The 18,460-nt window shown below is 41.5% G+C and overlaps 5 protein-coding genes across 7 annotated transcripts; 3 read left to right on the top strand and 2 right to left on the bottom strand.

The window, feature by feature from the left end:
* Positions 1-80: 80 nt before the first annotated feature.
* LOC124343232 (elongation factor Tu, mitochondrial-like) lies at positions 81-2,476 on the bottom strand. The gene is made up of 9 exons (XM_046796491.1): positions 2,329-2,476; positions 1,762-2,013; positions 1,535-1,701; positions 1,325-1,465; positions 1,108-1,252; positions 833-1,051; positions 608-759; positions 404-549; positions 81-335 (listed from the first exon to the last, which is right to left on the bottom strand). The coding sequence occupies exons 1-9, from the start codon at positions 2,366-2,368 to the stop codon at positions 149-151; spliced, it is 1,449 nt and encodes a 482-aa protein (XP_046652447.1). The 5' UTR covers positions 2,369-2,476; the 3' UTR covers positions 81-148.
* Positions 2,477-3,499: 1,023 nt separating this feature from the next.
* LOC124342980 (putative mediator of RNA polymerase II transcription subunit 26) lies at positions 3,500-8,391 on the top strand. The gene is made up of 7 exons (XM_046796129.1): positions 3,500-4,990; positions 5,120-5,432; positions 5,502-6,456; positions 6,546-7,082; positions 7,156-7,215; positions 7,308-7,472; positions 7,568-8,391. The coding sequence occupies exons 1-7, from the start codon at positions 4,354-4,356 to the stop codon at positions 7,607-7,609; spliced, it is 2,709 nt and encodes a 902-aa protein (XP_046652085.1). The 5' UTR covers positions 3,500-4,353; the 3' UTR covers positions 7,610-8,391.
* A 1,408-nt stretch (positions 8,392-9,799) lies between these two features.
* LOC124343184 (proline-rich extensin-like protein EPR1) lies at positions 9,800-14,083 on the top strand. 3 transcript variants are annotated; one of them, XM_046796424.1, is made up of 6 exons: positions 10,353-11,552; positions 11,884-12,052; positions 12,136-12,673; positions 12,750-13,603; positions 13,682-13,695; positions 13,836-14,083. In XM_046796424.1, exons 3-6 carry the CDS (start codon positions 12,183-12,185, stop codon positions 13,881-13,883), a joined length of 1,407 nt encoding a protein of 468 aa, XP_046652380.1. In that variant the 5' UTR covers positions 10,353-11,552; positions 11,884-12,052; positions 12,136-12,182; the 3' UTR covers positions 13,884-14,083. The 3 variants fall into 3 exon arrangements, with proteins under 3 accessions (XP_046652361.1, XP_046652380.1, XP_046652370.1); XM_046796405.1 differs by lacking the exons at positions 10,353-11,552; positions 11,884-12,052 and adding an exon at positions 9,800-10,175; XM_046796414.1 differs by lacking the exon at positions 11,884-12,052.
* On the bottom strand, positions 13,953-15,010 carry LOC124343615 (ribosomal RNA small subunit methyltransferase NEP1-like). The gene is made up of 3 exons (XM_046797011.1): positions 14,743-15,010; positions 14,438-14,681; positions 13,953-14,376 (listed from the first exon to the last, which is right to left on the bottom strand). Exons 1-3 carry the CDS (start codon positions 14,884-14,886, stop codon positions 14,054-14,056), a joined length of 711 nt encoding a protein of 236 aa, XP_046652967.1. The 5' UTR covers positions 14,887-15,010; the 3' UTR covers positions 13,953-14,053.
* Positions 15,011-16,662: 1,652 nt separating this feature from the next.
* On the top strand, positions 16,663-17,840 carry LOC124343698. The gene is made up of 5 exons (XM_046797141.1): positions 16,663-16,815; positions 16,889-17,002; positions 17,094-17,244; positions 17,326-17,541; positions 17,636-17,840. Exons 1-5 carry the CDS (start codon positions 16,801-16,803, stop codon positions 17,698-17,700), a joined length of 561 nt encoding a protein of 186 aa, XP_046653097.1. The 5' UTR covers positions 16,663-16,800; the 3' UTR covers positions 17,701-17,840.
* The last annotated feature ends 620 nt before the right edge of the window (positions 17,841-18,460 follow it).

Here is an 18,460-nt window from a genome sequence, read left to right as displayed (position 1 = left end):
ACGATGACACGATACTTAATATTCTCTAGCCTGAACAAACCTGGTTAACAGTGTTGGTTACAAATTCGCTTTGCCGAAGATTTGAAATGACTTTTTTTTTATTGAAATTCAATGAATCGTTTAACTAGATACTGCTATTAATGGATATTCACTTCTTGACAGCAGCCGCCTTCTCACGAGCTTTCTTGCCCTCCGTCAGGAGCATTCTCTCATCTTCCTTCAATCTCGGATTAATTTTAGTGATGACACCAGTGCCCAACGTCAGGGTACCGTCACGCAATGTGAAACGCTGGCCCTGTTCGACCACCATGGGTTTCAGGAGGCAAAGTCTCAACCTTAAATAAAATTAACGGTTCATTTAGTTTTTGATCTAGTTAACATTTACGGAAAAAATATTTTATACTTGGCGTCTTCTCCGGGCATAGCCATCTCTTTTTCCATCAAGGAAACTTGAGTGGCGCAATCCCAAGTCTTCGAAAACATTTGCATTTGGATGAACGAGGTGAATGGTTTGGATCGACCACCTTCTTCTTTATTTAGAATGTAGACCTTTCAAAGAAAACACGTGATTTAAAGTTCACTAAGCTGGTAAATTATTTAAACGAACCTGGGCTTCCAAGTCATCATGGGCTTTCATGGTTCCAGGTTTGGCCATAACCATTCCTCTGCGGATATCATCACGTTTAACACCACGAACTAAGGCTCCAAGCTGATCTCCAGCTTGAGATTCCTCCAAAATTTGATGAAACATTTCAATTCCTGTAGCCAATCAGTAAATTTGCGTACATTATTTTCCGGTTTTATCCATGTAGTTAATTGTTTCTGCTTGTACCGGTAATTGTAGTTTTGATGGTTTTGCTGTAACCAACAAACTCGCAATCCATTCCCTTCTTGATAACACCACGTTCCAATCGGCCGGTAACGACGGTACCACGACCAGGAATTGAATAAACATTTTCGACGGGCATAAGGAAAGGTTTCTCTAATTCACGGACTGGCGTTGGGATATAGGAATCGACGGCAGCCATCAGTTTTTGAATGGCTTCAACTCCTATATAAAAACGAAAATGTAAACGTGAACAAATAGAAAAAGTTGAAGTTGCTGACCAATTTCCGGACTCCGTCCTTCAAGGGCACACAGAGCTGATCCAGAAATGAAAGGAACATTGTCACCATCATAGCCGATCTGAGACATCAGCTCGCGAATTTCCATTTCTACCAGTTCCACCATTTCTTGATCAGCAGCATCAACCTGCAAAGAGCGAGTATTTCAACTAAAGCTTTAGATTTACAAGCCAAACACGATTTACAACTTAGCACAAACCTTATTGATGAAAACGACGATGTGTTCCACACCAATTTGCTTAGCAAGAAGCAAATGTTCTCTGGTTTGCGGCATAGCACCATCTGTCGCCGCCACCACCAGGATAGCTCCGTCCATCTGAGCAGTTCCAGTAATCATGTTCTGTTGGGAAAGAAGAAGAAAATCAATTTTACATCTGAAGTAATCAAATAAGCTTATTTTCAACAATACTTTGATGTAATCAGCATGACCAGGGCAATCAGTGTGTCCATAGTGGCGACTTTCTGTCATGTATTCAACATGAGCAACATTGATGGTAATGCCTCTTGCTTTTTCTTCTGGTGCATTATCAATCTCATCATATCGTTTGGCTTTGGCCATAGCCTTTTCAGATAGCACTAAGTACAAACACAAAATAAATTTTTTCCTTATAAGACTTTTGAAGAAAAATTTTAAACCTGTAGTGATCGCTGCAGTAAGTGTAGTTTTTCCATGATCTACATGTCCAATGGTTCCAATATTACAATGGGGTTTGTCTCTTTGGAAAACCTTTTTCTCTGTGGGAGCAGCTAATAATCTAGAAGAGATGGAAATGGATCGTCTGGAGAGCAGGCAGGCTGATCTGGCAACTAGAATACGGCCAGTTGGAGCCAACAGCCCAGTTTGACGACTGAACTGACGCAGACATCTTTTGGATGCAGCAGAAAGACCTGAAAGTAATTATCCATTACATAACACTGAAGAACATTGCTTACAAAACATCAAATATTTGTACTTGTATACATAACTTTAAAATTGAGATTTTAAGTATGAATACAAAAAAGAAAAAAAATATTCTTGTATCGGTTATTTAAAGTTAATGTGCGTTCAAGGCACACGTGACACCGGCGACTAGCTGTTTATACGGACAAGACTTTTTTCAAGAGTAATATTTTTAACGCAACAACTATACCTCTAATTAAACTATTGGATTTCTATTTCGAAAACCAAAATCTCAATTCACAATAATAACATAATTGCATTACCTCGAGAGAAAAATATTCTGCTCGTCGCTAAGGCGGCCATTGTGTACGGCTAGTAAAATTTGTCAACGAACTCTAGCGATCAAATAGTGAACCCGAAAGTCAATCGCCATCTATTGAGTTGTTTTTATAAGGTGAAAGTCCCGAGGCATACAAATGATGAACGAGTCAATATTTAAGTGAGAAAACCTCGGTTGATTCTTCGAAACAAACGAAAAAGTATCGCAAACTACGCTACGTCAACAAAATACTCAACCAGTTCAGAAGAGAAAGTGTCATGTCTTATTCGTTTATCTGTGTCATTAACAAAAAACCAACTCGGAAGTCGGAAACAAGTCCCGCATGTACCGACGTAAATTTTTATTTCGTTCATATGGCAAAATAGACGCAACCTTCGACCGACGTCGAGGGTCCAAAAAAGATACTGTAACGGAATAAGTGTTTCATGAAAAAAAAAGAAAAACAAAATAGATAGGGAAAATGCTTAAAATAAAAAAATAATTCCCCTCCCCCTGCCTAGACTAGCGAATCACCGTCGGGGTTATACGAACATGTTATTGGTTTACGAATACGAAACATCGTATTCGTTGCAGGACGGCTATTGGTCTCTCCGCCCAAGGTCAGTGAAGGTGAGGAGGTGGGCAAAAAGAGATGAAAAGACTGGACGCGTGAAAGGAATCACGAGTTACGTTTCGTCGATCTGCCCTCTTACGGTAACTTCTTCTTATAAATCGCGGTGCTCGAATTTCATGGGTAGGGTATCCGAAAAAATGAGCTCGATTACAGCTCTAGGAACAGCAGTTTGATTTTGCAAAAATTCAAAAATTTTCCCGTAAGCTAATCTGTTGCTCCTTAAATGTGTTGATGAGCTCATGCATTGAGTTTCATATTACTGATCCCGTGAACATCGCAAAATTTAACCAAAAGCATGCATAAAATAAATAAAACTGATACCATAAAATTGGAAATAAAAGAAAAGAGACGTCTTACATTTCGCATAAAAATCCTTCCCAAGAAACCGATCATATAACTCGGACGATTTTTTCTTTTTCTACGATAGGAAAGGAATTCGTTGCTAGATGGCGTCACTTGTGCGACTCCAAACAATTTCCCATGGAGCGACTCATCTCTCTATCTCTGTCGGGAGAACAAATAGAATATAGCCTTGTGCATTGTTAATGTTTTCCACGCAGACAGTCGACTGAGCCGCTCAACGAAACAGGGGGTCACGTTGGGCAGCTGGTCAATATTTGAAAAGAAAAGGGAATTTCAGTAGCTAAATGTCATACGCGGAATATTTCGTGACTAGTGCCTCTACAATTGGTCGATAATGCGGCCTCTGCGTAAAGAGACACAACACACTAGAAAAGAAACAAGACTAGTCGTCTCTTAATGTGGGACGCCCTATGTGTTCGAACGAAGCAGACCACGCTGTTCGGTCGCATCTTACAGTTTCCGTCACTGTTGCAGTTCTTATCGCCACCTCGTTGATTATTTAGCTGGCCGTTGTTGGCGAAACACCACTCTCCCTTCATCTCGGCCATTTCGGAAAACATGGCCGATTACTCAGTGAAACTTTTTTGAGGACAGAAAGAAGCCTGTGTACCCTTTGTGTGTGTGTGTGTGTTTGCTCATTCCAAAGTTGGAGTTTGAGTGCCGTTGGACTCTTCCCCCCTAAGTTTGACAAGTTCGTTGACCTACGTGCTGTATATGTGGCGTTTGTCTTTCACTCTCTCTTTACCGTTGCAGCTCATGAACCGACGTACTTAAAATAAAATTTCGAGTGAAAACTGTGAAATCGAAAGAGTGCAACAGCGTGTGTGTGTACGTCCTCAGTTTCGGGGTCCAGCCGAAACGGCTCAGGGTTTGACCTCAATTTCGGCGTTCTTTCTGAGTTGGCTTTGCTGCTGGCACAGAATATCCTTTAAAAAAAAAACCAGTCGAGCCGGCTTTTATAGTTGTTCAGCCATTTCAACTCGGGGGAAATATAAAAAGACCTGGTGTCAAGTTGGTTCGTGCTCTCGAACGATGGAGAACGGCAATGGAGTAGACAGCTGTGACAAAGCTGAAGTGAATCTGGATAAAAAGCCTGAAACTGCTGCTGCTGTTGTTATCATGGCATTGGAAGATGAAAAGTTGCCACCGTCGGGTTTAGCTACAGACGATGGCGTGTCGGAAGACAAACTTAAAACGTGTAATACCGTTGACAACAACAAAGATTCGCCAAGTCAAAATGCTGAAGTGCCAGAAATCATAAAAGCAGAAGAAAATGTAGAATCGAAAGAAAAGTCTAGTGAAGAAACAGCCAAAGAAGAAGAAGTGAAAGAAAACGGAGAGGTTGTAGTAGACATTGTTCCGACAATTAAGGTGGAGCCTGAGCAAGTTGAAACGGTAGAAGAAAAACCGTTATCACCGCCCCCGGAGAAGATGGATGATGCGGAGGCGTCTGCTGAAGTGAAAAAGGCCAAGGAGGCGTCGGTGGATGAGGCCAAAGAATCTACAATGGATGAAGTTGAGGAAGACGAAGAAGAAATTCCAGGAGACAATGACAAGAAAAACTCCAACGCCGAAATGGAAATGGAGGATCAACAGTCGTCGACTTCATCCTCTCCATCGGCCTTGCACATCCATTTGGATGAGGAGGACAAGGACGAGTCCTTGAATGGTAATGAGATGTTATGATTCGTCCAGCTATCGCTGACCTTGCTCACGACGCATTTTTCCAATTAACTACCTTGGACGAATATGTCTCTTTCATTCCTTTTTTAATTTATAATTTTTTTTCTTTAACTAGACAAGGACAAGGAAACTGCAGACCCTTCACTACCTCTGATTAGCAATGTGGTCAGTCTGTCGTCGATCGCGTCATCGTCGTCATCGCTGACGCCTCCACCTCCTACGCGTTCCGTCCAGTCACCGTCTACTCAACCTCCTTCGCCCACGCCTTCGGCCGAATCTGGAAACAGCAGCGTCCGTCGTACCACACTCCGTTTTAAACGAGGCATCGAAATTAGTTTCGACGTAGATCAAAACGGCCAGCCGGTTAGCGTCAATAATCACGAAGCCAATAATCCCATGCCATCGGCTTCGTCAGGAGAACCCCGACAGTAAAAAATAAATCATAACTTTTACTTTGTCAATGTATTTTAAAAGTTTGCGTGCCATTTTTGTCGCAGGAAACGTGGGCGCATGGAGGAAGAGGACGAGGAGGATGCCAGTCAGCCGGATATATCAGAACTGGATGCCGAAGGGACGAGTAATGTTCTGTCGTCTGTCCAAAAAGATATCCGCACTCTGCGTTTCATGGCCAAACAAAAAGAAAAAGAATGGAACTACATTCTAAAATTGATGAAGGTTAAGGAGGAATTGCAAGCCAAATTGATGCGACGAAGGGAAGTGTTGAAGATTACCTCATCCAGCATCAGAAAAAATGTACCCAACTCCAACCAAACTCACACTGTGGCTCAGGCCCATGTTCAACACCATCAACAACAACAACAACAACAGTCGGGTGCATCCAACCTACAAAGTTTCATTAATCATTCACTGAACACCATGATGGGCAAATCATCCGGCTTGTCAAAAAGCATCATGTCCAACAGCCCCGTAATGAATCATCAGCAGTCGCAACAACTTATCCAACAACAGCAACAGTTGCAGCACCAGCATCAACTTCAACAACATCAGCTACATCAACATCAGCTCCAGCAGCAAGCCAAAATGAACCGCCAACGACCAATTCTACCCAAACCTAGCCTGCAAATCCATCCGGAAGTTCAGATGTGGACCCAGCAACAGCAGCAGCAACAACAACACAACCATCACCATCACCACCATCATCATAGCAACAATAACAACAATAGCTCGAATAACCATCACCACCACAACACTGTAGTGGATTCAGTCGTTGGAGCCTGTGCAGATTCACAGGCGGATGCCCGGAATCGTCAAGGCACTATTAGCGTTCAGTCGCTAATTGCCGACTATCGAGCCAAACATCCCGAAGAAATACCGACACGTGGAAGACGAATCCGACAGCCATCTAGGATTTGCAATGATCCCAATTCGTCCAGCAGTCCACCTCCAAATTCCCAACCTGGTGGGCAGGAAGGAGCCAATATGAGCTTCAAGGTGACCTCAAAAGACATAATTAGAATATTTCCGGAACTTTTAAACATCCGGTTCTTTTATCAAATCCTAACGATCGGTTTTTCTTGCAGGACGTACTGCTCCAGTTCGCCAAAATGAGCAGCCGTCAAGGCCACCCGAATCCGGTGGATATGATCCAAGTGGGAAAGGAGTCGCCGGGGACTTCTGGGAATAGCGCCATGGCGGGAAGCAGCAGCAGCGGCGGTGGTGGTGGTGGTAGTAGTAGCAGTGCGGCGGCTCTTCAGAGTCTGGCCGCTGCCCGTAATGCACGCAGCAGCCCACACACGGCCGGTTTATCGGCTGGTTCTATTCTACAGAGCGCTCTCAGCGGCGGACGAACTAACCCTAATTTCGCTCCTACTTTGGCCCAACTGCTTACCAACCCCGCCAATGAGCAGCAGCAGCAACAACAGCAACAACAACAACATCCACATCAGTCACCTTTGAGTAGCAGCCATCAGCCAGCAATTTCTATTCCAGTCGCAACAGCCTCATCATCCTCATCTTCGGCGGCCGTTGCGGCTGCGGCGGCGGCAGCAGCAGCCGCAGCTTCTGCAGCCTCTTCTGCCGAAGTCTTGACTCTCTCCAACCTCTTAGCTACAGCCAGGGTACTTGAAAATTTCCTCATTTGGATCGCATTGCCTAGACCATGTTTCATATTACCAATCTTATTGGTTACAGGGTCACGTAACTATCACGTCTGAACGTGCTGAGCTCGCCAACGACGACGTCACTGTAGTGGTAAAATTTCAAACTAGAAACTTGATCTCGTCTAACGCTAACCCTCTCTTTTTTCTTTCTTTTGTATTGATTTTTTCGCTTGGCCATATTAGGGCGGATCAACTTCCGGCGGCCGGAACGTGTCGTCCAACAACGGCAACTACTTGCGAACCAGTGGTGGAAGCGAAGTGCCAAAGTGTCAAGGCTGCAACGAACGGGTGGCGCAATTTGTGTGTGCCGGATGTTCCAGCCAATGGTATTGCAGTCGAGAATGTCAGGTATGCTGCTCCGTGTGATTCACGTGAATTAAAATATGTTTTATTTATTAATAAAACCCGGGAATTTAAATTGACATTCTGTTTTTTGACGCTAGGTGGCCGCCTGGGAGGAACATTCTGAGCATTGCGTAGGTTGAAAATTGAAAATCCAGCAAAATAAAAATGCAGCAAAGTATAAAGAAAAAAGAAAATTGAATTCCATCCACGCCAGGGTGAGGACTGAGAGGAAGAAAAGAAAAGGACGAAAAAGAAAATTATATTTTTTGAATGAAATGGAAAAAATTAAGAATCGAGAGTGTGTTAGTGCAAACGCTGTTGAGTCGACCATCTTCAGTTTACAGGTTGTTTTTTTTTTTTTGTTCAGATGAAAACGAATGGTATCTACATATCCACTTCTTTTTAATAACAAGTATCGATTGGTATGCTAAATTGTGTTGCGTAAATTACGTCAAGCGTAATGTTCAGTTTTCTATGTTCTGCCATTTGTTTTTTCTGTTGAAAAGAATGACGGTGGTTTTGTTGGAATTATAAGGAGAAAGAGGTAGGAGAGAAAGAGACATTTGTTTCGGCTAGTCACTATACTAAACAAAAAAAATTTATCGTCTCTTCTGTTTTAAACCCTTTATTCCCCTATAATGTTTCATATCATCACGCATTTCCCTCTCCCCCATCCCAGTCTTCAAATTCCACCCTACCACTTCCTTTATTTCGAAAGAAATCCCCGGTTTGATAAAGAATAATCTTGATCCCATTTTTTCTTTCATTCTGTTTCATGTGTGTGTTATGTTTCCCGGCTTTTCAAATTAGGCCGACTTCATGACGATTTCATTATTATTTTTTTTTTAATTATTTTTTTTTTGTTTTAAGAGAGAGTTAAAACCATTTCCAGCATTATGGAATAAATCGATTCTGTTCTTTACACAGGTGTTGTTGAAACATTTATTGCAATATGTGTGTATGAAAACCTGTTTCGTTTCTGGCGCACGTCAATAGGCCAGGTGTGTACCGTACGATTTGTTTCGTGGGGGGTTTAGGCTACTATATAGCATTTCCAACTAGTTGCCGTTTAGTGAAAAAACGTACTAGGCTCCTGCCGCTGCTGCTATGTGTCATCGTATCTGTGTGCACAGGTGCGGAATTAAATGAAACTGGAAGGGGGGAAAACACTTGTGCGCAAGTACCAGATAAAAAAAAAAAACTTGCCTGTCACGCAGGGAAAAGCGAAACTGTTTTTTTCAACAACATTTTGATAAAAAATAATATGATTTCCATCATATTTACAGACTATGGCAACATGTTCTCAATCCGGATGTGATGAGATGACGTGTCGATCGATCGCTATCCGCGACATTTTACTTGTTGACGATTCGGTTATTGCGCGTTGTCATGTCACCAGCATCGATCAGAAGAGAATCAAGCTATTGAATTTTTCATCTCCTTGGAAACCTGTCCTTTATTGCTCTATGAGCCGCCGAATAGGACGGATGAACTTTTCATCTCCTTGGAAACTCGTTCTTATATTTATACCACGCGTTCGATAATATAGTGCACTTGTACAAATTTGCTTCCTCTTTATGTATACGCATGCTGCTGCTGTTGCTGCTGTCGAACTTTACAGACAGTTCGATACACACATAGTTTCCAATGCCTTGGAAACTTTATTAAAACGAGAAAAGCTGCTGAGGCGTTTATCTTTCGGGCGACTGGCTGGTGGTCATCATCGTCTATAAATGCAATCATCTTCTATCCAAATAAGCATTTGATCTGCGATGGTCTAGCGCCACTGTTAAGGTCGACCAGTCCAGTTAGGTTATGTAGTCTAGGTCACGATAAAAGAAATTTTTTTTCCATCATCATTTCGCGATGGGGATTCAATTACGCCATGGTTACCGATCGTATGACAAGAAAGTCCTCTTGTTGTTTTGCATTTTTCGTCCCTCAATCGAGGCTCTGCCAAGAGGAAATAGCCAACTATAATAATCTCTCTCCCAACAAGCCAAACTTATCGCGAGAAAAAATCGTCTAATGCACAATAAACATTTAAATAAAAAAAAAAGAAGTGGGAGTATCCGATGACAGGGCAGCAGCAGCCATAGTCATATTCGTTTTGCTGCTAGCCAGCCCGCTACAAGTCGCAGTGGATGTAATATATTTATACTACACGTATAGTTGTGTGTGTGTGTGTGTGTGCACTGTGCAGCTCGGAGTTATGGTGAGCTCGGTTATTGGTTCTCTGATTATACATATACGAGTGGTTATGTCTATCCTGCACACACATACACATATACGGCCAACCGAGCTCATATAAAGCCACTCCGTCTCGCAACCGAGCAACACATTTCCCTTCCGACCATTCCCAACCGAGGACCTGCTATATACACTCTGTCGCTTGGAGAAAAACGAGACTTGCCCAGTCCAGTATATCCAACACTTCTCCCCGCCCTAACTGTCGTCGTCATCAAACACATTCCCGACCGAAAAAAAAAAAAAAAAAAACTAAATTTTCGGGGGGTGTAGAGAAAACCAGTATGAACGAGATGGATCATTCATCAACCGCCATCGGGCTGGATGAGAAGATTGCCGTGATAGAACCTGTCTCGCCGTCTTCGTCCTCGTCGTCCTCGTCACCTGTGCCAGCAATCAAATTAAAACGAAAGTGCTCGTCGGGATGGACTTTAACTAACAACGCCACCAATTCAGCAGGTACTACATTATTATGCATGCACATATACTTCTATATTTGGATTTGTTTGTCTGTTTGTTTGGTTTTTTATCTCCTTTTCTTTCCGACTTCGTGACGTTCTGTGTGTGCCCAATAAGTGGCAATGTACACAAACGACTCTGAGCTTTGCTGTTTCATTTTATATCCCACATTTCAAGAGCTGTTACTGGTCCGTTCCACCACGCAGTCAAAAAGTTCATTTGTACCCGGAGATAAGCCCGGGTCTAGTGATAGCCCATCAGTGATCTTGCAGTTGTTTTCATCATTTTCGCTAGTGCCAGCTGACTGGAGAAATCGAGTTTCATCTTATCGGGGTTCCAAAAGAAATCCGCCCTGCACAACCTCGAACTTCTTTTGCCTTTCAAAGTTTGTTATTTATTTGTGTGGGGTTCTTCTCAGCAGAGTCGAGACTGGATCAGTGCGAGTGGCTTGGTCCCATCATTTTTCTGTCGTGTACAGAAAATGTTACGGTCATTCGATATTGATGAACATTTCTCAGTATTCACTGTGCGCTATTCTGCGCCTAGTTTTTCCTCGGGCCCGTGAACCTTTGGTTTAGTGGGCCATTCATGAGTGCGCATATATATAAAACAAACACATCATACACAGGCATTTCTGATGCCTGATAAGCAATCAACTCGATTACATACTGTATATATACATACCATGTCATAGGTCAGACAGAGCACTCTTGTCCAATTCCCGTTCTCAGTGACCAAACAGATTATCTTATACCAACCGCTATACAAACAACCACAAAAAAGAAATGTAGATTATTACGTAAATGTGGTGATGGCGAAAATAAGGTTTTTTAAATAAAAAGGGCGACAGCAACGTCCTTGGAAAATTTGAAAGATCCTCGAATGTTACAAGGATTATTTTCGCTAGCATAGCAATAATCTTTCCTTTTATAGATGTTTGGTATTATATACATCCCACTACCAAAGAATAAAAAATGGAATAATCTTATCTAATTTGCTTCCTTAAATCTGTCCGTCCATCAAACGAGTTGGTGAAGCTGAACGAACGAAGTGCCTGAGGGGTGATTGTCCGTGAGCCGGAAAAACCAGCTTGACAGGTTCCTCGCTAGGTGTCCTCGCTAGTTTTATAAATAAGGAGCTCTTTTGACAGGATCAGAAAAGAGTGGGGGGGGGGGGAGAAGTAAGGGAGGAGTGCAGACCCTGTATAACACGTTTCTATATTGTAACGAAATCGATATCGGCGTGAAAGACGAGGGGGAGGAGTAAAATGCGTGCACCGTCGCCGTGAACGTCCATCTGGGTACTCTATTTCCGGCCAGCAGGTGGGAGATTGGGACCAGAGAAATTTGGACATTTATCCTACTCATGGATTGAATGGTAGGTAGCTGTGTTGGTGTCGATCTTTCTGGCTTTATAGTAGCTTTTCCGCCATAGTTGTAAATGATTTAAGCCATTAAGCAATTTAGTGATCTCTTACTCACCAAAGTCCTTTTCCTGACTTAGTACTCGTATGCTCAGTGTCGTAATCAGGTGTAAAAGTATCTGAACGATGATTAGACTCTTAACAGATAAGAAGAATTATACTGTTTATGGTCTTATATCAGTAAGGTTCACACCTAAATGACTAAGGTCTTTAAAGTTCATATTGGTCTTGCTCTTGCCTCATACTTTTACTATCACATATTTACAATTATCTTTGTAAACAAAGTGCAATCTGCATCTATATATGCTGGCAAGGCATCACTACACCCAAAATTATTTTGTCTCACATGACAAGAATACATTCGTCTGTGTGTGCACACATCAGGAATTTGCTCAACTGTTCCTTAAAAAGTATATTGAATATCGTCTGACTTGAAATTGCTGTTATCCAGCATGTAAGGTTTTTTTTTTAAATTTTTTTCTTATAAATTGGTTCTTGCATAATTCTTATCTTTTATCATTGTATTATATATTTCAGTATCAAAATTGCGTCGTGGCCGCGTCAAGCTAAAACTGAGATCTTGGATGGCAGAACCACTGGTGGTCAAGGAGGGAGACGCCAGCTTACGACTTGCCACTGATTTACCTCGTTTCAACTGGCTGGAATTGAAACTGAATCAAAAACAAGATGGACCGAACGGTGATACCAGTGTTTGCTCTTCTTCGAGCAATGACAGCCTCCCAATCGTTCCGCTCAAAATTCGCATCTTGGAAAAGACGTCGTACGCTTCGAGGCTTCACCAGGGTCATTCCGTTGCTCCACCTGCCAGCAAGGAACTAGACCCATCAGTAGTAGTAGCTCAACATATAAAAAGAGAAGAAGCCTCAGTACCCATTACATGCACCTCAAGGTGGCCGCTCAAAAAAAGGCTCATCCGTCAAGTCAGTCCAGTCGTCAGTCCAATCGCTACACCGGTTGCGAGTCCAGCCGCCAGTCCTGTTATCAACAAAGTAATCAACCCAGTAAAAGTTATGACGGCAATTACACCTGACAACCCCATTTGTGACCTCTCAAAGTAAGTCGGTAGATAAAGTCAAGTATTCAGAATGGATCAATTCATTTTCTTTTTTATATTTCTGTTATTTTCGCAGGATAATAACCCAAGATAGACTTCAGACAGACGTACGACATAGTCCACCCGCTCAAAGAGGCCCCGTGATTATGAGAAATGTACTGCCTCCGACGCCCCCTGCATCCTCCGCTCCACCCGAATTAATGCCCGTCGACGCCGAGGATCAAGACAAACCACTTGATTTGTCGAAACGTGTATTGGAACCACCACCTGCCCGGCACGAAGACAAAGCTGAAGTCGAAATTATCGCCATGACGACAAGAGTAAACCACAAACAACCACCAGTTCGTCAGCCGGTTGGTTTCCAGCCGTTGCGACAGCGTTTTGCTCAAAATCCATCGGAAATCCACAAAGTCCAACGTAACGAAAAGGAAGTTGTTGCCAAACCCATTCGAGAGTATACAATTCAACGGATTCCATCGATCCGGACATCGGAATCCTCTTTTCCTGACTGGAGCCGAAATGTCCCTAGTGGCTTCCGCCCATACAGAGAACAGCGGCCGCCCGTGCCGATAGCCCCGATGCCTGTGAATAACATCATTCCGCCATCGAGTAGACCATTTGTCCTACCTCCGTTGCGTCCGCTGCCTCACCATTGGAAAAGTCTTGTTGCTCAACAGCAACGCAACATTGTAATCCGTCCCGAAGTGCAGTTACATCCGGTTGTTCCAGCTCAACCGTCAGCCGGCTTCGTAACCGGACCGCGACTATTTCACCCTCAACAGGTCACGGCATCGACAACAAAAAAAACTTTATCGACGGCATCTCATCCCTTGACAACGCTTCCTCCCGATTGGTCTCTGCGTAGCTGCGTCGTTTGTTCACGAAGAGCAGATTTCCGCTGTGCCGGTTGTCATGGAAACGCGTACTGCAGTGAGTATTTCTCCGCTCACCTTGTCAATATTTAACCAGAGCCTAAAGTAACATGACTCGTCTCGTTTTCTATTTTAGGTACTCTTTGCCAGGTAAGCTGACAGTGGATCTGAAACTAGCTGCATCTTTGTTACTATGCGATCAATCAATCTAGACCTACCTTTTATCTTCACTTGTTAACCTGCACTATACGCATCAAATGATAATGTTAACCTTTTTTATTTATTTAAAGGCTAGGGATTGGCCCAACCATAGTCAACTTTGCCAACGCAACAGCTGACCTGGACGAAAATGACTAAAATTACAAAATTGATCACCCACCGTTTCACCTTTTTCAACAAAATTTATATCTGTTTTTATCTTTTATGTATTATCGATGTTGTTGCTGTGGTTTTTTAAATGGAAAAAAAAAAACAAGTTTTGGTTTGAGAAACAAAATGTTGTCAATTGTCAATGAATTCCCCACACTTCTTCAAACGCACTACACAATTTCGAGCAAGTGAGCGCAGCAGACAGAGGGTATTGACTGATGCTGATCTCTTCCTCGCTGTATTCCACATCCACTTTGCCGTGAGCCATCGCACCTATGACGATGGCGATGGGTTCCTCAGGTAACACTACATCGCGTGGCTTGACTAATTTGGTTGAGCTAAAAGTAGTCGAGATTTTACGGCAACCGACAGGCAAATGATCCTGAATTGGATTCTTGATCACTTTTAATAGCTTCATGGGCCCATTTGCTGCTTTGATGCTCATCTTATGAAGCAGTTGAACTGTAAATGAAAAACAAGTGGATGAGTAAAAGACAGATTTTCAAATACAACTCAAACTTACCCATCAAACCAGCAAATCTCGAGTAAGTTCTCGGGATTCTTGTTTGAGGGTTGACTTCAATCAACACATTTTTTGCAGTGTGAATGTACACTTGTAAAAGCCCTGCTCGGTTGAGAGGGGAGTCCAGGAGCATCAGCAAACATTGATGGGTGATGTCAGGCCTGCATGATGATGGTTCCCGATTGTGTTTTTTCAGAAAGCCAATATGATCATCACAGTTTAGAAGTTCAAAATCTCTCCCTATCTGGAACAAAGATTATATTTCATTAATTTTTCAAGATTCAAGAAATGACAACTGTTCTTACTTTGGCCGATTCAAGCTGAGCTTGTTCTAGGATGACAATCAACCTCTTTTCTTGATTTCGCAAGTGAATGTTGGACAGGATCTTGGGAGGTTTCGCAATATAATCTGTTTCTTCCCCTTCCGGTATTTTCCTCTTGTTGCTCATGATAAATGTCGGTCAAAATGTTTCTTGAATAGTTAGATTTAGATATGCTGCAGCAACGTAGTAAGTCAAAACTGACAAGTATCTCAACACGTGTAAAGCAGACTACGCAGTGTAAAAATACGACTGTATACTAAACAACATCCTTCGACAGTTCTACATTCGCAATTTTAAATCTGATTATTTTAAATTGCAATTCTTTGTGTATTTTTTCATTCACCATGAATACGAATTTTATAATAAATAAAGGTTTCCGAACAAACAGGTTTAAGTTTTTGAAAATTTCCAAATGATTAATTTATCCTGTTTATTATCGATATTTAATCGAGAATTCAAATTCTATGAAACAAATAATTTCCTATGGCTTTTTCTAGTCTTCTTTTTCTAGCCTACTGGTATGTAGGCCTACTTGGTACAGTGACGAAATCGATATCCATTGGGTGTCATCGAAATTTCGATATTTAAAATCAGTTTTCAGTTTTTCACCCTGTCGTATTGTCGTTGTTATATCTAACACAACAAACTGGATGCTTCCCACAAACGGCCTTCAATTTGGACAAGTAAACAATCATGACTAGTCGTTTTCTCGGAATATCTATTGTTTAATTTTTTCGAATCAATCCAGGGCATCGGCAGTTGATAAAGTTATTCGATAAGATATCGAAGGTATTGCGTTCGTTCAACACCATAAAACTGATTAAGTCAACTATGTGTATTTCAGCTGCCTTATATTTATGTTACATAATGAACGCGATGATTTCGTGAAAACTCATCAATGAGAAAATCATTATTGCAGAATACTTTTACGATTTGATTCCGTATGGGTATAAATTATTTCACCGTGGGGCCTTCCGGTTTCCGCAGTTACAATTTCTGGAGTTGCGACGGAAGAGAATTTCCTTCGGCTTTCTTTGCAACTGACTCATGTAAAACACCTTTCTTCTTCATTATAGAATGTTGTTGGTAGATGGAAATCTGATGGAAACGCGATTGTGATTGAGAAAGTGACGACCACATAGACTAATATATCACTTTTGCGCAACAATTTAGGTGCTTCAGTTATTAGGGGTGCGGCGGCTATAGCACCGCGACAATTCGAATTCTCGTTGGTCTAGCATACCACAACGCCCATAGCAATATTATAATCTAACCCAAAAGAAAATATCTCTATTAAAATTGTAAATGTGATAAAACTGTGCTAAAATGATTATATTTGAATAGTTTGGATGCCTGACAGTGTATAACCGTGTATAACCTACTTAAGAATATAGCTCATAACTATTTGATTTCACTTAACTACATTGTGGCGTTCGACATTCGACAAAATCCTACCTACTCGTGAGACACGCTGTCTTATCTAAACCGAATTTAAAAAAAAAGTGTACATCGCGCGTCATTGTTATCGGCATGCATAGACCATTTGGCTGTTTAGGTAAACGATTTACTCTTATTATAATGAGGGATAAGGCGTTTGTAGTCTGTTGTTTTTTTAGAGAAAGTGTCAACCTTTGGAATGATGCGATAATACTTTGACACGCCTGCATTTATATAACAACAGTGTCTCGAAGCTTCGCTTGCATCAACCCCCTTATCAATGAGGCGTGGGGATCATATACTTTCTTTGCGTGAGTGCACGCTGTGAAGCGAAGATGAGTTTTAACATGTCGGATCCTCTAGTGAAAGTGAAAACTTTAACGACGAGTAAATCTGAAATCATTTTCCAATTTCTCTGACTGAAATTGTTTGAATGTGAACTTATACAACCGCAATGATAAGCCAAAATCAATGAAGGTAATTTACGATTGATACGCTTATCTGTGAGCAAAGTACGTCATATGATGAACTGGTCTTTAAAAACCCCGAACATTCTAATCGTCTTGTCATTGCCCAAATCAGTTTCTCCGTCGCATATTCATCATGAATTTCTCACAGGTAAGCAGATGCTATTACTAAAGCTGATTAAATCAACCTAACATCTAAATTTTGCTGGTTTATAAATTTCAAGTTGTTGGTGGTAATGCTGGTGACCATTTGTTGCGCCAGTGCTTGCGTCCATCCACCGCTGCCCCCAGATTACACGAACGAAGCCTACATCGGGGAGTGGTACGAAATTGGAAGGGTACGTAATAATGTTTAATTCTGTAACGGTATCGCTTTGATTTATATGAGAAACGAATACGATTGCATATCACAGTGTCATTTGTGTATAGATCCAAACGCCAGGTGGAGCGGAATATCAAAAGGATTGCATTTGCACCAAGACAACCATCACGTCCGACTATCCCGTTTGGGGTGACGCAGAAGTCACTTACGAATGCAGAATGTACACCCCAGAAAACACCAACATCACTTCTATTGATGGTATATTTTCGCTTTATTAAAAATAAAATAAAATAATGTTATATAACAATGGCGACAAAATGTGCATTTGGTTGTGTGCAGGTATTCTAACCGCCGGCGAAGTTCCGGGTAATTTCAACCAGCGATTTCCACCTCTACTTCGTGGTGTTGATTACAACATAATCTGGATCGATCAAGACACTGCCATGGAATACGATTGCCGAGCTGTTACGGGTGGCGAAGAGTATTGCGTTCATTTCATGTCGCGTACCATTACCATCGAACCAACCAAACTGCAGACCATGGTCGATTACGCTGGTGAGTATTTTTAAATGCATACATTCTTATTTTAAATCATAATCGTGAATTTGAAATTCTTATCATTCCATTCCAATTAATTTTTGTATCGCAGAGGGCCTGGGTTTGAACCCTCTTGCTATTCCATACTTGTCGGTCCAACAAGAAGGTTGTTGGTAAAATGATTAACATCATGGACAGATCGTTAATTTGAGAAGATTATATATGCCAAAGATTAGTATCGAAATTTCGAGCAAGGTCACCATTTTTTATCTACTGTGTATTTAAAACAATATCGTCAAATAAAATTTTTCACAGCGTGATATTTGTCAATTTCTCCGAGGACTACGTAATGAGTAAAAGGTCACATGATCGAAAATAAACTATGAAGGTTACTCGATGTCGTCACTGAATTATTATTTTGTAAAGTTTACAAAACAGCCACAGCGAAATAAATACTTTAAAATAGCCTTTCTTTTTTTAGTCTATATGCAATTGTGCGATGTACCGGTTGCTGCAATATAACTGTTACAGCTATTTCCAGAAATCTGATACTTCCGATACATATATGCATCAGCAGCTTCGAATCCACAAGTTTTTATTAGTTTCTACGAGGAAGTGGTCAGGTAACACTTGGAAACATTTATCCGCGTTTATTCGTACTGAACATGTATAGCGACCACGACCAGCAGATGATTCCGTCGTAAAACAGTGAAATTCTCAAATTCTTTTTTCTTTCTTTGTTGTATTTAGGATTTTAAAGAGGTAGTAAAAGTTAAGGTCAATGAAAACAGATGGAAGTGTTGTATTATGGTGTAATGCCCGTTCAAGGGCATTTCCCCACGGAATTATCTTTTCTTTTAAGTAAGCTGGTCCCCATAGTTATGTGCTTATCGAAATTCTTGTCTTGTCCCAACGCTTCAATTACCTAGTCCAGCCG

Source organism: Daphnia pulicaria, chromosome 1 (genome assembly GCF_021234035.1).
Source record: "Daphnia pulicaria isolate SC F1-1A chromosome 1, SC_F0-13Bv2, whole genome shotgun sequence".
Lineage (NCBI taxonomy): Eukaryota > Metazoa > Arthropoda > Branchiopoda > Diplostraca > Daphniidae > Daphnia > Daphnia pulicaria.
Note: the sequence above shows the minus strand (reverse complement) of the source record. Positions and strands in the feature narration are given on the sequence as shown.